The 14,831-nt window shown below is 47.6% G+C and overlaps 1 protein-coding gene across 1 annotated transcript in view; it reads right to left on the bottom strand.

The window, feature by feature from the left end:
* Positions 1–1,250: 1,250 nt before the first annotated feature.
* The window catches only part of SNTA1 (syntrophin alpha 1), an 87,933-nt gene continuing 74,352 nt past the window's right edge, over positions 1,251–14,831 (bottom strand). Inside the window, exons 3-8 of the mRNA XM_090064437.1 lie at positions 12,670–12,871; positions 8,962–9,169; positions 7,952–8,082; positions 4,452–4,648; positions 2,993–3,180; positions 1,251–2,217 (exon numbers count right to left, since the gene is read on the bottom strand). Of these exons, the coding sequence (XP_089920563.1) occupies positions 2,125–2,217; positions 2,993–3,180; positions 4,452–4,648; positions 7,952–8,082; positions 8,962–9,169; positions 12,670–12,871 (1,019 nt within the window). The 3' untranslated portion in view covers positions 1,251–2,124. The remainder of the gene's footprint in view (positions 2,218–2,992; positions 3,181–4,451; positions 4,649–7,951; positions 8,083–8,961; positions 9,170–12,669; positions 12,872–14,831) is intronic.

Raw genomic sequence — 14,831 nt, forward strand, 5'->3', positions numbered from 1 at the left:
CCTTAAGATTCTTAGTTGCAAGACTTACTAATTTTTCGTTGCTAATATTTAATTTTTCCTTAAACTTTCAACAAACCCTTTCCTTTTTTCCTTGAAAAATCAGAAATCATAACATTTTATGATTAGGCCTGTAGGCCTAGCCACTGACTTTGCTAGATGCTGAGGGCTTAGACCCAAAAATCTAAATTTTGCTATAACAAATGAAGTGTGGAGGTCTAAAATAGCTTAGCATCTCTAAAAATAAACTAATTCAAGCACTTCAATATAGATTTAACTGACTGATATTAGGCTCCCCATTTGAAAACATTGACTTCTTCTGAAGCCCTCCTTCAAATTGCAGTGTCTGCAGAATTAAGTAGGGGTGAAGCTGGGAAGAGGTATGGAAACAAAATAGGATTCTGCAGAAATGACTCTGAATATCTGTTAAACTGCCTGGGGTAGCATGCTTGTAAAAATGCAGATTTCTGCAGAAGCAGAATTCTGGAATTACCTGTGTAGACTCTTTGAACCATTTATTTTCCACAATAGATGTGCAAGTATCTTTAATGCTGATTATCATAAGTACTATAATACTGTATCAAGCAAGAGTGAAACTAGCCCACAAACCTGTTCCTGGGGGTGACAAGTAGTAGATACTTCAGAAGAATGGAATAAGAAACAGGGCTTCAGTAGAATGCCATACTCTTGTCATTTTCTTCCAGTCACCAACAATTGGCTACAGCTCTGTCATGTATAATAGCCTCTGATAGAATACCATTAATTTATCTAGTCCTGCTTTGGAGCCAGTTATGCCACTGTCCTTCATAACATCTTGTGGCACTCGATTTGTTTTAGACTTGACACCTGACTATTTCATGAGGTGTCCCCTAGTTCTTGTATTATGAAGCATAGTAAATAATGGTTCCTTACTCACTTTCTCTAGTTATTCAGCACTTAGTCCCAATCCCTAAATAGCACCTAAACTTTGCAGCCCAGTAATATTAAAATCAGAAATCTCCCCTCTTTTGAAACTTCTCTCTCAAAAAAATCTAGGGACAACTGACGTTTTAAGTCTCTTGAACATGTTTGTTGGAATGATTTTTGTGCAACGTTTGGAATCCCTTCTGATTAGAAGCTCGCAGTTCCTGTCACATGCCTTAAAGTTATTCAAGTTATCCTTCGGCAAAAAAATATTTGAGGCATTAAATTATTTGGCACTTGACTTTGAAATAGCTGATTGCTACCATGCAGAATAAAACAGGAAACAAATCTTAGCTTTCACTGCTTGTGAATTTGTTATGTTTATTTCCCCCCAAAAAAGACATTTCATGCATTAACTTTTGGTTCAGAAAACTATTTTTGCTCACTCCCCCCACCCCATCTGACAGTCTTCCCCAGAAAAAAAATTAAAATGAGAAATGAGATTATCAAGGGTCCAGGAGTTAGCTAAAGAAAAATAACCATACAAAGCTAATTAATAAAAAGTATTTTTAAATTATGGTTCCTATAATTAGCTACAAAGTTGAAAAATTGGCAAATATATTTAATACTTTTTAGTTCACATCTGTTAAACAAGACAAAGTTGGCTCAGGTCTCCGGTCTGGTTGTTCTCTAAATGGGTTTCTGGGAAAATAGTGAAGTGTATCTAATCTACCACAATTTAGGTTTACAATGGGGCTAGACATAGAGCTAACACTTCATCATTTATAACTGGGCCATATAAATATAAAACATTGATACAAACTGATTCTTTGTACAGAAAATATCATCTTGCAAGGCACTAGAGTGGTGGGTTGTTGGGTGGTGCTGTGACTTAAATGGGTATTTTTCAAGCTTGTTTTGAGTGATGCTATCAGAGAAGTGAAAACATTCGCTGCTGTTGAATAACATCCCAGAGTTGTCCCATCTCCATGGTCAGTGAGTGACTCTTCCCGTTCCAATGCTGCCTGAAAGAATCCCCATCAATGGTGCTTATTACTTCAGTCCTCCTGGATGGTTAGTGGTTTTCCATGGCTGTCATGTGTTACCAGGTCATTCTAGTCTCTTCTGAATGGCCTTTGTTTTGGTTAGGCCATGACAGAATCACCACAGTGCAGAGATCTTGTGCGAGTTGGATTCTTCTCTCTGTGGCTGCTTCCTGTGTCCCTATGCCAGCAACCCGAGCCGGGTCACTTTGGCTGATAGAAATGAGTGGATAATGAAGACAATGGTCTTGGGGCAGGAGTGAAGGTCCAGTTGCTGCAATAAATGGGATATTTGCAAATGGTAAGTGCTTTGCTCAGAGCATTCAGCGTTTGCTCTGTTAAAATCAATGGGAAGAAGGACATGAATGATCAGGAAATTTAAGCTGGTGGTTTAACAGCCCAGAAAAGGGCATTCTGCTTTAGAACCTCACAGGCTGCTTCCCTCCCATGGACACTGCCCTGAAGAGATCCAGGAGCCCCTCTCCAGGGATTCTGAACAAAGCTAGGAGGCGGGAAACTGCTGCCTTCCTTCATGGTACAGGTGTGGGTAAATGCAGGCTGTAGGTCTCTGGCAAAGAAAAACCGACAGCCCAATGTGATCTCACCTCACTGTAACACGCCTACAGCAATTCTACAGCACATGGCCTTTTCTTTTGTACTCAACCTCTGGAATCAGTTCCGGGAAATGACCAGTCATCTCCCTGTGCCTGAGCCCAGCCAGCACAACTGCTCTCCCTCCTCACACTGCACCTGTGCCCTGATGGGGCACTGCTGCTTTGAATGCAGTGAGCCTGGTTTACTTGTACATCAGCAGGATTCTTAGCCATAAACATGGCTAACATGGTTAGCCACTGTCCATTGCCCAGTTAGCGCCCGGCTTGCTACAAAGGACCCCGTGGCACGGCAGCTACCCTCCTTCCCCTTCCTTGCCACTGGACATGCACTTCATCAACTCCTGCTGCCTGGCCCTCCCTCTTCCTCCCTGAGACTCCAGAGGGAGCACACAGACAGCAACAGCAATACAGAAGCTAGAAGCAAAGCCAACGCACAATCTCTCCCTCTGAGGCGCCGAAGTCCAGGTAGAGCATCTTGGTTCCATCGTCTGAGGACATCTGCAGCTTCTCAAATGACTGCTGCAGCAGGATGGTCTTGCTGAGGCCAGGCTCCACTGTGAAAATCGTGAAGCCCTTGTCTATGTGGATGGACAAGGTGCAGTCCCGCCCATTCCATGTACAGGCTGAAAGAGAAAAGAATCACCCAGGGTCAAGGCTCTAGCACGTCCTGGAATCTCCCCTGCCTCCACCATCCCTCTTGGCTGCAGAACCTGTAGCAGTTCATAGTTACAGAGCACCCAGGGGTTGTCCAGTACTGGGGCAGAGTCTCATTCAGCATACAGTAAATTGTGATGGTAAGGTAAGATTGGGCCCTGCAGGGCTCAGGGGAACACTGCCACTGATGCACTTTGTCCTGGACCAAAGCCCAACATCAGAGCTTTAAAGGAAAACTGCTCACTGTATTGCACCAAGACTGGAGTTAAACTTTTGAGCCCAATCTTCAGCTGGTAAAGAGCGGCATAAAGCCCCTGATCCTAGGGGAGCTGCCTGGGTTTACCTGAGCTTTGGATTTGGCCAATCCTGGTTTTAAAGCAACAACTACATCAGCCATGGGGGTCAGAACTAAGTCTGAAATGGGCCCCACCCTGAGCTTCCTCCCTGGGCTCTCTCCAGCAGGCAGCTTGTCAAGCTGTTTTGCTCCAGTCTGTTTGGGGGTAAGTTTGATACTCAGCCCCTCCTTCCCCCAGTAAACCCCAGCTGAGCTGGATTCATGCCTGGACAGCTTCTTCCTATGTTGGATTCTCTCAGAGGCTTGGAGACCAGGATGATTTCGAGTAGCATGGGGCACTGTCTGTTCACTTCTGGTTAGATGCTGGCTAGGCTGGAGTAGACAACAAACTGGCCTGCTGGTCACCACTGATGGCCAGGTGGCAAAAGGTCCTTACTGCACATTGCTCAGTTCCTTACCTGCAGGAAGCAGTTCTCTCTCACCCTGGAGCTTAAGAGTTTCACCCTGCAGCCCAGTGCCCAGAGCCCCAAATTACACTGTGGACCAGCAGAGTATTACTTCTGTATCCCTCACACCAGATGCCCCACTGCCCTGCTGCCTGTTACCCATTGTCATTTATCCCAATGTCCCGTGCGCACTGGCTTCTCACTGCCACTGCTCCTGATAGCTAGCATTCTGAGGGGACCCTCATGGCAAAAACCCTAACTCACTTTACACATGTGCCCCTGACCTTCTACCTGAGTCCAAGCTGCTTGCCTGGAGGAGCAGAGAGATGGGGAGCTGAGAACCCAGGGGACTCATTCGTAACCCAGTGAGACTGGGACAGCATGACCTCTGTGGTATTTGACTTCCCCAAAATCTCTGATCTCTGCAGACCTGTCTCTGCTGCCCTCCCTCAGCCTGACTTTGCCTCACAAGCTCCCCAGAACCTCCTCACTTCCTGACCTGTTGAGACTTCCTGAATGAACTCAGCCGCGCTGTGACAGCCGTCCACCAGGATCCGTGTCCATATTGCCAGGTCGCGGTGTGTCTCCACGCTGAACAAGTGAGTCTCCACCCCCTTCTTGGTTCCAGTCCGCAAGGCAAACGAGAGCTCTGAGTCATAGAGGAGGGAGCTCTTGGATGGGCCAGAGTGCACAAGCCTGCATGAGGAGTGGAGAAGAGCCCTAATAGTATGCGACTCACTCTGCACATAATCCCTTCCTAAAGTCACTGACCCCACTTCCAGGTGTGCAATGGGGAGAGCTCAGTATGCACTGGAGGAAGAACGGCCTGGTTTTTGGCAATGCCCAAGACTCAGGTTATCTGGGTTCAGTTCCCTGTTCTACCTCTGTCTTCCTAGGCAAGTCACTAGGCCTTGTGGGCCTCCATTTAGCAGCAGGGAAAGCTGCCATGTCCTCCCTCCCAGGAAGCCATTCAGGTCAATGTGTTAGTAGTTGGAAGGTTCTCCAGGGCATGTGGCAGAGGGAAGTGGTCTGTAAGGCACTCATTATGCTGCTTATTTCCTTTCCGCACTTCATGTTCTGAGAGGGGAGGCGACTTGACCAAGTCAGGAAGTCTGTGGCAGAATGAGGAATGGAACCAGTTCTCCTGGTACCCAAGTTAGTAGGCTGGCCCCAAGTCAGCCACTGCACAATGTTCTTGCTGTCCCCCAGTGGAGAGAGGGCCATCCAACTACAACACAATTTTCACTGAGGCTTTGAATTAATAATGACAAGAGTTGAAATGCAATTAAGTTTTTAAAAAGCAGAAGGCCACAATCCCCTAAGTAGGGCAACTGTGCCAGCCATTTTTATTCTGCAGTGACAAAAAATTGATTTATAAATGTACAGCAGTGCTATGCTCTGGGGAAAGAAATCTACATTTCACAGTGTCCATCCATACTGTTGTTTCCTTGCAAGCAGCTTGAAACCCAGCACTGTAAATCCATGTAAGCAAAGAACTACCAGCAGACAGTGCCTGCGCAGTAGGGCTGTGCAAAACATGTACTACTTGATTCAGATTCAGCCTGAATCAAGGACAGTGATTTGATCTATTGATCCCTGATTCGATTCGGCCGAATCTGAAGATTCGATGTTGATTTGGTGAATCAGCAATTCGGACACAGGCACAGCTTAAAAATTTTTTTTCTACATACCTGGAGGTAGCAGTGCAGCTCGTAATCACTGTAGTGCTGGGGCGGATGGAGTGTCTCACAGCAGCACGCAGGGGGCTCTCCAACATGCTCAGCAGCAAATCCGGAAGTGGACAGAAAGTATTTCTGGTCCACTTCTGGGTCTGCCAAGGAGCGCACTGGGCCCTGCCCCCCCATGTCCTCATGGCTTGGCGATAGGCCACAGGGGGATACCAGGTCCCCCCCCCCCCACCGGACCCAGGAGGCAGCAGTTGCTGAGCTGGGGGGATGTAGCGTGCTCCCGGTGAACCAGGAAATGGACCGTAAGTGCTTCTGGTCCACTTCCGGGTCTGCTGCCAAGCACACTGAGGAGCCCCCGGTTTGTCTGTGGGATGCTGCATCTGCTCTGGCACCACAGCGTTCAGAGCCCCAACTGTATCTACATCTGAATTGCCGAATCTGTCTGAATTGATTCAGAGAGATTAAAGCGTCCCGATTCGATTCGTATTTGGAGATTCGGCCACTGAATCGGACCAAATCTCCACCAAATTGAATAAGGAACTGGAACTTTGCACAGCACTACTGCTGTGCAACTGTGTGACTTCCTTTTCTACCCTCCTCTAGTTCTACTTATTTGCAAATTGTTCCTACAATACAAGACATTCACCAGCAGATGCCGCTATACCACCAGGCATGTATCATACCCCATACACTCTGCCTGTACAGGCCTCTCTACTGGATCTTGTTAACAGGATGAATCCTTGTCCCTGACTACATGTGCCTCTGTCCCACATAGACATATTCTAGGAATGTGAAACTGAATCTCCAGCAAATTTTATATCTAAGCAGTGACCCTGACACATAGCTTGGGCCCTGCATTTTGAGTCCATAATGCTCTACTTCTCTAACTCAGTGCTTCTCCTTTGAGAACCTTAAATACATGAACTTTCAGATCCACTTTTCCTCCAACCCAAAACATCATTATGTAGGAATATCTAATCAAGAAGCAGAGACCTGCATCTGACCATGCTATCACAGAGCCCCCAGAGAGGAGAGGAAGGATCATAGTAAAAACTATTCTGAGCACTTTGGGTAGAACCCTCCACCCCTTGGACTGGACAGGTTGTGGCACTTGCTCAATCCATTTTCCATTGCAGGAGGAGAGCCCACATTAGGAACATGGCTATATTAACATAGGTGTTGCCTTGGTTGTACGTGGTTGCTTGCGTCACCCAGGCTGTTAGTGTCTGATTTTACTGAGCACTGCAGCAGTTTATTCTAGAGACACTAGTATTTTTACTTTGGAAAGCTCCCCTTGTCTTACAAGCCTGTACGTGTTGCCAGTATTTTCAGGCCCTGACCACCAGAGGGCAGTTTAATCTTGGAATTATGGGATAAATGACCAGAGTTTGTTTAATCTTTTCATTTACATTAAAACTTAAAAATTCAAATTTAATTTTAATTTTTCTCTTAATTTGATTTCTGTTTCTCTATGAAAGAAACTACTGACTGAGTGTATGAGGGGAGAGGGCATCTCAGAGCACTATGCTGCTTCCAAGGGTAATGGGGAAGCCAAGTTTACTGCCTGATGAATAGAAGCTACTTGCTAATCCAGATACTCTTGCAGAATCGTGGTCCTAGCTATGGGTTAGGTGAAAGACACCATGAAAGACACATTTAGAGGAAGGTCTGCCTGAGGATCCATAATGAGGCCAGTTACCACAAGTTAATTAGCAATCACCAGCTGTAACAGAGCCCCACACTCCAGAATGACCCAAAGCTGGTTTATGTTTCTACATCTCATGCATCCCAGGTCTCTGCTTGCCTTTGCTTTGTTATCTGGGCCTTACTGGGATCTGAAACCTGGATCAAGATTTTAGGGTGGTAAACCCTGTGGCCTGCAGCTTATGGAACAACTCAGGCAAATTCAAGGCTTAACTCTCTTTCCTGAGATTCACTGGCCTGAGCACCCTGTGGCCAGGCCCTCTGAAAATGCCCAGGCACCCCCGTTCTTCTCTCAATAGAACATCTGATACCTCCACAGGCTTGGAATAGAGTCCAAGATCACAGACCCTAATGCTGGGTGCTACAGAGCCACATTCCTTGGTACCATCAAAACTACAATTAAAGGCTTCTCTGCAGCCAGACCTATCAAGAATAGTAGCAAAACATATTCAGTGATGTGGCAGGACAGGGGCAGGGACAGAGGCAAGGGCTATGGTGGGAACCAACAGCCACAGCACATGTTGCAAGAGGCTTTGTCCTGGCACACACAACTAGGCCAAGGATAGGTGGCTCCATGCACCTGGAGCAGCAGAGCAGGCTCACATACCTGGTGGCTATGAGAGGGTAGTTGTGCATTGGCTTGTTCAGGGTGTCCCTGTGTTGTGGGAGGCTGCAGTAAAACAGAAGGTCCTTCTCTGTGAGGATGGCAAGAATGTTCTTTGTCCCACTGCTGGGGAGCTAGAAAACAAAAGGCAGGAGGAAAATGGAAAGGCAGAACCAAGGTGTCCTGGGAAGAAGCTCCTGTCTAGAGGCACATAACAGGGAATGACATATACACGGCAGTGGGGAGCCCACCAATGTGTGTGATGAGCAGGGCTGCAGAGTAGGGACTGGAGAAAAGGAGGGAAGGAGCTCAGTGTCAGGGAGTGTGGGGGGCGCAGCTAAGGTGGAAATGCTGTTTCCTGTGACAACACCCAGGAGCTCTCCCTCCCAGCCCCTGGCCAGACAGTGTTAAGAAAGGGCCATTCAATATATTCAGTGAACCTGGCCCCGCTACAAGGCAGGGATAACCCACAGACATATCCCTCTGCATCAGAGCACTGAGGTTTCCACTCTAATCTCCACCCCAGCTGCACCTCAGCACACCACAAACCCTGAAGCCCAGCTGGCCCTACCAATATATGTGCACAACTGATCCACTTCATCTGCCATCTGCAGTGAAGCCATCTGCCATTCAGTCAGTGGCATTCAGTTGTCATGAAAAACTGGGATACTACAGACCCTAGAGACCTCAGTTTGGATGGGTATGATCCCATCAGGATGAGCCACGCACTGCTTGTGTGCCCAGGGCTGGAATAGCAGAGGCTGTTGGTTGGGATTGGGGTGCATCAGTGATGCTGTGAAGGGGCCCAGGACAAATATTGCAGGAGCTGTAGGTCAGGACTGAGGTGTACTAGCAGAGCACTGGGTATTGTGGGAGGCACAGAAGATGTTAGTGACAAGGGCTGGGCTGCCTGCCAGAGTTGTGTAGGAAAGCCTGTGCTACCTCCTCTTCTATTCATCACAATTCCCCCCCGCAACACAGCAATGTCCAAACCCAGCATATGGTGGAGGCACCTGCTCAGTAAGCCAGCCAACATGCTTGATCTCTTTACTTCCAGCAACCCCAGCCCCTGCCAGCAGGGCTCGCAGCTCCTCTTTGACTCTGGGCAGCAAGATGTTAGCACTGGTCTGAATAGCGTTGAACCAGGACTGGGCTGTCACTTCATCCTTAGCTCTCAGGAAGAGGGGAATACGTCCATCTGCCGAGCAGACTTCTAAGTACCTGCAAAGAAGCAGCATGCAACAGAGTTGGCTGGTGGCCAGGCTCTGCTCAGCAGAACTGTGGGGCTGGGAAGTGGGAGGCAAGTACATGGGCTGTAATCAATACTGCAAACCCCTCCCACTGACACCACTCCCCTCTCCAGCTCTGCTGACAACAAGTTCCTCTTTGGAAGCCCCACCACTGCTGGCTCAGGCCTCCTGTGGTGTTTCTCCTGCTGGGGGCTCAGAAATGTGTTGCAAGAGAGAAGGTCTCCATTTTGCATTACTCATTCTTGTTATGAGAGTCAGAAGGGCCAAAGCAGCACAGGAGCCTGGAGCACAGGGTGACCCTGGCCAGGGCTAAGTGAAAAAGGGGAACTGGGAGTGTAAAGCTCAGAGGTGAAGAGAAACCATAACAGTGCTCAAACCCTTAGCAAACAGGGTCAGAGCTGAGCTCAGGTCATCTGTCCACCGAGTCCAATACTTCACTTCCATCAAGGACCTGCAGGTGGTATTTCAGAACCCTCCAACTTAGAAGCAGTAAGCTAATAGAGGGAGAGCTTCCATCCTTGCTCGTTTTGATTGTTCCTAAAACATGGGGTTGACTTAACTCAGCTTATGAAGAGTCAAAAACTTGTCCAACCGCCCCCTACCTGGCAACACTTAACTGCCAGCAGCAGCAAATTTGGTGACCTTCAGAGTTATCACCTGCATGAGGACAAGCTGTAATTAGATGCCACCCCTTCCACTGGGCCTTGACTTCCTGGCCATCGGTTTTATCTCACTTATCCTTGTCTTCAGACTGCTTGAAGACAGACCCCGGTAACAGAGCCATGCAGAGATCATAACAAGGCAAGTTGTTCATGTGCTCCCTGACCCAAAACCTTGCCTTCTACTTTTTACCCTTCTCACTTGCCTGATCTTCTAGACTTGCAGTAAGGCTATAAACTGAACTCTTCACCAAGCTCTCAAAAAAGGATTCTGCCAAAAGGTGGAGAAATTAACCAGGTAATGTCACCAGCTGCCTTTGTATTGCAGGGAGAAATTCTGGCTTACCTGCCCTCATGTGGGCAGATAAGCATTTCATTGGAACCCCCCATGAACTGTTCATATCATCTTCTGCACAGACTGATGACTTCTGTCTTAAAATTAAGCTGAAATGAGGGAACATCACAATGCAGCATAAGTTTGTACTCAAGACACAAACATACAAACTGCAGGGCAGTTGCCTGTTTCTAGTATTTCTGCCTGCCTGCCATCTTCACCACCAAGTGGCAACATTGTCTGTGCACATGTGTGCTCTCCCTCTCACACAGAGAGCGCAGAATGCAACTATCAGACATAGACTGTTAAACACAGCTATAGAAATTACCTCAAATTTGGAGCAGATTCTATTTCACCTACTAGGAGCATAAGTAGATTTAGGCACCTAAGTGAGATTCAAGTCTATCCTGCTTGCACCCCAGAAGACTATTAATGCAAAAGCTGGGTGGGGTGCTTCTTACAGTTTTTCTGAGACTTAATTTTGAGGGTAAGATGGTAAGTTACAAAAGTGGATTCATTAATAGATTTTTCAGGATTTGAACAGGGTGGAACAGAATCACACTTAGGGACCTGAGTCCACTAAGATGCCCAGTAGGTGAAGAAGAAAATCTAACCCTATATTCCCATTCAGAATGAAACTGACTGTCAGTAATAAAATACACAGAAATGGCAAGAAAATGTAGAACTTATTTCCCTTGCTTTCAGCTAGGTATGATTTGTAAGGTCATGTTATCAGGGCATAACTGATTACTGCCATGTACACAAAACAATGTTTATGAATCCGTAAAGTGCCAAGGGCTTTGGTCCAAACAACAATTCTTCTGCATAGTCCTAATGGAAGGCACACTATTTGCTGCGTGTTGTTTTCTCATTTAAAAAGTTTTGGTAATCCAGTTGAAGAGGGAAAATGGCATCAGCTGACTCCTGTGACCAGTCCCAACTCATGCATATCAGATAACAAGCAGTGGAAGGACATCCTTCACAGACATGTTGCAAGGGCAAAACCATTCTGATATTTTTCCCAAGATTTTATTTTTGGCCAACTATAGTAAATCTTTGTGATAATGAACACATTCCCTCAAAATCAAGACAAGCTCAAAATGCAGCTGAATTTCCTCATTTGTAGAAAACAGTCCTAACAAGCAGCTTGGTCTCCCCTTCTTTCTTCATGTGATCTGATTCCTAATAAAAAAAATACTGGGAACTGAAAGCCAAGTGTGCCCAAGTGCATACATTGTCACTAAAACCTAGGAATTCAACAATTTAGAAGCTGGGGCTGATGGGAGTGCTGTGAAAGGCTTGGAGGAAGCTTCACTATTTATCTTTTCTTTTCCTTTGTAGCAAAGTTTTCTAGCCTCGAGCACATATAGTAATGTGATTCCAGTGGAGATCCATCCCATTTAAATGTCATTTCCTCTGATGTACATCTGTTTGCCTTGTCTGCTAATACATATAATTCTCTTTGACTGTAAGGATGCCCCCTGTTAAAGTATATGCTTCGAGGCACTTTACCTGGGAGAACCTGTACATAAAGGCATAATGCGTTAGAAGAGTAACAAGGGATGGGTGAGCAGGGCCCCAGACTTAGAGAGGACACCAGAATGGTGGCTGCTCTGAGGAGTCTGTGCCATGGCAACAGCAGCCACAGCAGCCCAGAGGCAGGGACCCCATAATGCTGCTGCAGAAGCAGCAATAACAGCAAGTCATGCAGGCTGCACTGCAGCAGCTGGAGACTTTGAGTCCTTGGGGCAGGAAAATGCTCCTCCCTCCCCCTCTCCCCCTTCCCAGAACTCTGCAACCTGTTCTGCGCTCAGCACACCCTCCCTTCTGGTACTTGGTGGTGGTGGCAGGGATTTGCCCAGGGTGAATACCTTGCTAGTTCCACCTCTGGATGCAGCTATTCAAATCCCATTAGCTGGACAGACAAGAAAGCATGCGACAGGCAGACCCTGGAGTGCCACACACAGAGGTCTCTTTCCTGACAAGCCCAGGAAGTGACACACTCAAATGCAATCCCTTGGAGCTGGAGGCTTGAGCCTGATTTCCCTCCCATTGGTTTTACACCAACATATAACCATTGCCATTCCTGGCTAGGTTTATAATTGCTCATAAAGAGCATTTGCATGACCCCAGTATTGATTCAAGATTGTGGCATACAGGATTCAATGGGCCTTTTGCATGTGCAGCCTGAACTTGCTGGGCTCGCTGGCCTATATGAAGCTGTCAGCAAAGGTGCTGAACTTTTTCACTAACATGTGGAGGGATGTGATGCGATCCGGTCTGTCCCCACTCCCACCTCCATCTCACCACTCTGGAGAGATACTGATCAAGGGCCAGAACTGCTTAGTTATCCTCAGACCAGCATGACTCACTGCCTGGGACAGGTAATGGCAGGGTTTACAGGTTGGAGCTGGGAATCTGAGCAAGAATCCCCTCCTGGATGCCTCCCTAAGCATGACTGCCCTAGGACCAGGTTACCTGTGCTCTGGGTCGTTGGGGAGACATTTCCTTGACACATAGCACATTTTTAAGGGGATGTTCTTCCCTTCCTTGAGGTCTCGCAAGGACAGGATTGGGGAGGCTTGCTTCTGAAGGGAGGCAGCTGGCAAGGGGTCCCAGCTGACTGTTGCCCCAGAGGAGGAGTTCTTGAAGTACGGTGAGATCTCCCTCATGTATTTCACTGGAACAGAGACACATGGACACAGTTACAGGCCAGACACCATTCAGAGCAGGTCCACACTAAAAGTGTTCAACCACCACAGCTTCCAGGGCTTCTCCCTGCTCACAGCCACAGGGCAGCCATGGTTTTGTATGTGTGTGTTGAACAGAACTAAGCATGTTGCATGGCTGATGCTAGCTTTACAAGGAAACTCATGGAGTAACAGGGAAATACTAGGATGTACACTGCAACCAGGATACTTGGGGACTGTCTATGCTGTCTCCCTCGTGTTTCCAAGGAGCATCTTTCTCAGGAACCCCTACCCACCCACTCCCACTCACATAGGTTGGAGACAGAGCAGGTCAGAAGTGGAAGACCCCCAAAGTGGCTGCCCTACCTCACAGTCAAAATTGGCACGTGCAAGTATGCATGAGTAGGCATAGTATATTCAAGAGTGACACTACCCAGGAGTACTGGGCACACACTAGAGACAGACCCTGAGTAACCCTGGGGCTCTGCATGATGAAGCCTACTGGCCCCACAGGCTGCTCCCAACAACAGGGGCCATGGGCAATTCAGGCCCCTTGACGAATCCTTCCTTACTCTGCACACCTCCAAGCCTGGTCCCAGAACCTACCTTTTCTCCAATTCCTGTCCTGGATCTTACCTTAACCTTGTGTCCCCCCCTCTTTTCTACTTCTGCCTGACTGCCTCCAATTTCTAAAATTCCTAAGCTCATGATCTCTGGCACCATCACAACAATTTCTGGATCTCAGACCATGGCTTGGTTCCTGCCTTTGACATTCTGATTCCTGACCACTGGCTCACTCCTGACTCTGACTCTACCCACCACACCAAACTGCCCATAGCTTGACCTTAACATCTTCAGATTCTTAGTTGGCCTTGGGCATTTACCTGCTACTGGAATCTTCCCTGGGTTTGGCTCCACTGCCACCCATTGACAAATGCACTTGGTAAAGACAGACATTTATCTTTGCTACACTCACTTGCTGATGCCCTGGCACCATTCATCAGTCAGAATTTCAAGTACAAGGCACCCAGAGTTGGAGTCAGGTTTCTAGCAGGTTCAGCTCCCACACAAGTGCCACAGTAAGTGGTCAGATTTTTTAAAGAGTTTGGCACATTGAGTGCAGCATGTTTGTGAAAAACTGGTTCCACTTAGGGCAAAAATGTAAGCATCTACAGTATTTTTTTCTATAACCAACTAGAAGACAAGAGGCAAGACAACCAGCACAACAAAACAGATCTCCAGAAAACAAATTATATGGTGTAACCTATAGAACCATCGTTTTTCTCTTTCCGAACACTAATCCAGGATGAGTGACACAAGTTCATGGTCCTGAGCATGCCTACAGTGGTCTAAACAATGTTTCTAGTCTCAGAAGATCACAGCTTTTAATGTGCCATGTCATTCTAGTGAATTTCTTACTCTTCTGTCCCCACTGCAAATGCAATGTGATTTTAGCAGCTGGATTCTCATAAGGAGCTAGAGCAGGGGTGGGCAAAACATGGTAGTGGGCCGCATATGACACGCCAGGCCATTCTATGCGGCCTGTGGGGCCCCTAAAAAATTTAGAAAATTAATATTTATCTGCCCCTAGCTCCTGTCAAAGATGACAGGAGAGAGGGGCAGTAGGACCCAGGGGAAGCCCTGGCAGGCTCCTGCAACAGCAGGGCCTGCCCAGCCCTGTCCCCCCAGCCGGAAGCCCCTGCCTAGCAGGGGCTTCCAGCCTGGGACCATGGGGCTGTTTATGGCTGCTCCAGCATGGGAAATTCAGGTAAGAAGGGGGCAGGACAGGCAGGGGAGGACCCTCAGGGCTGGGCCAGTTCTTGCTGAGCCTCACGGTCTGGCCGTGCAGCTGGGAACCGGCGGGAGGGTGGGAAAGTGCTAGTGGGGGCAAGGGGAAGTGGAAACAAGCAGTATGTGGGAGCGCAGGCCCTGTGCCGGTGTCCCAGGGCC

Source organism: Crocodylus siamensis, chromosome 10, assembly GCF_052110815.1.
Source record: "Crocodylus siamensis isolate JL-2025a chromosome 10, ASM5211081v1, whole genome shotgun sequence".
NCBI lineage: Eukaryota > Metazoa > Chordata > Crocodylia > Crocodylidae > Crocodylus > Crocodylus siamensis.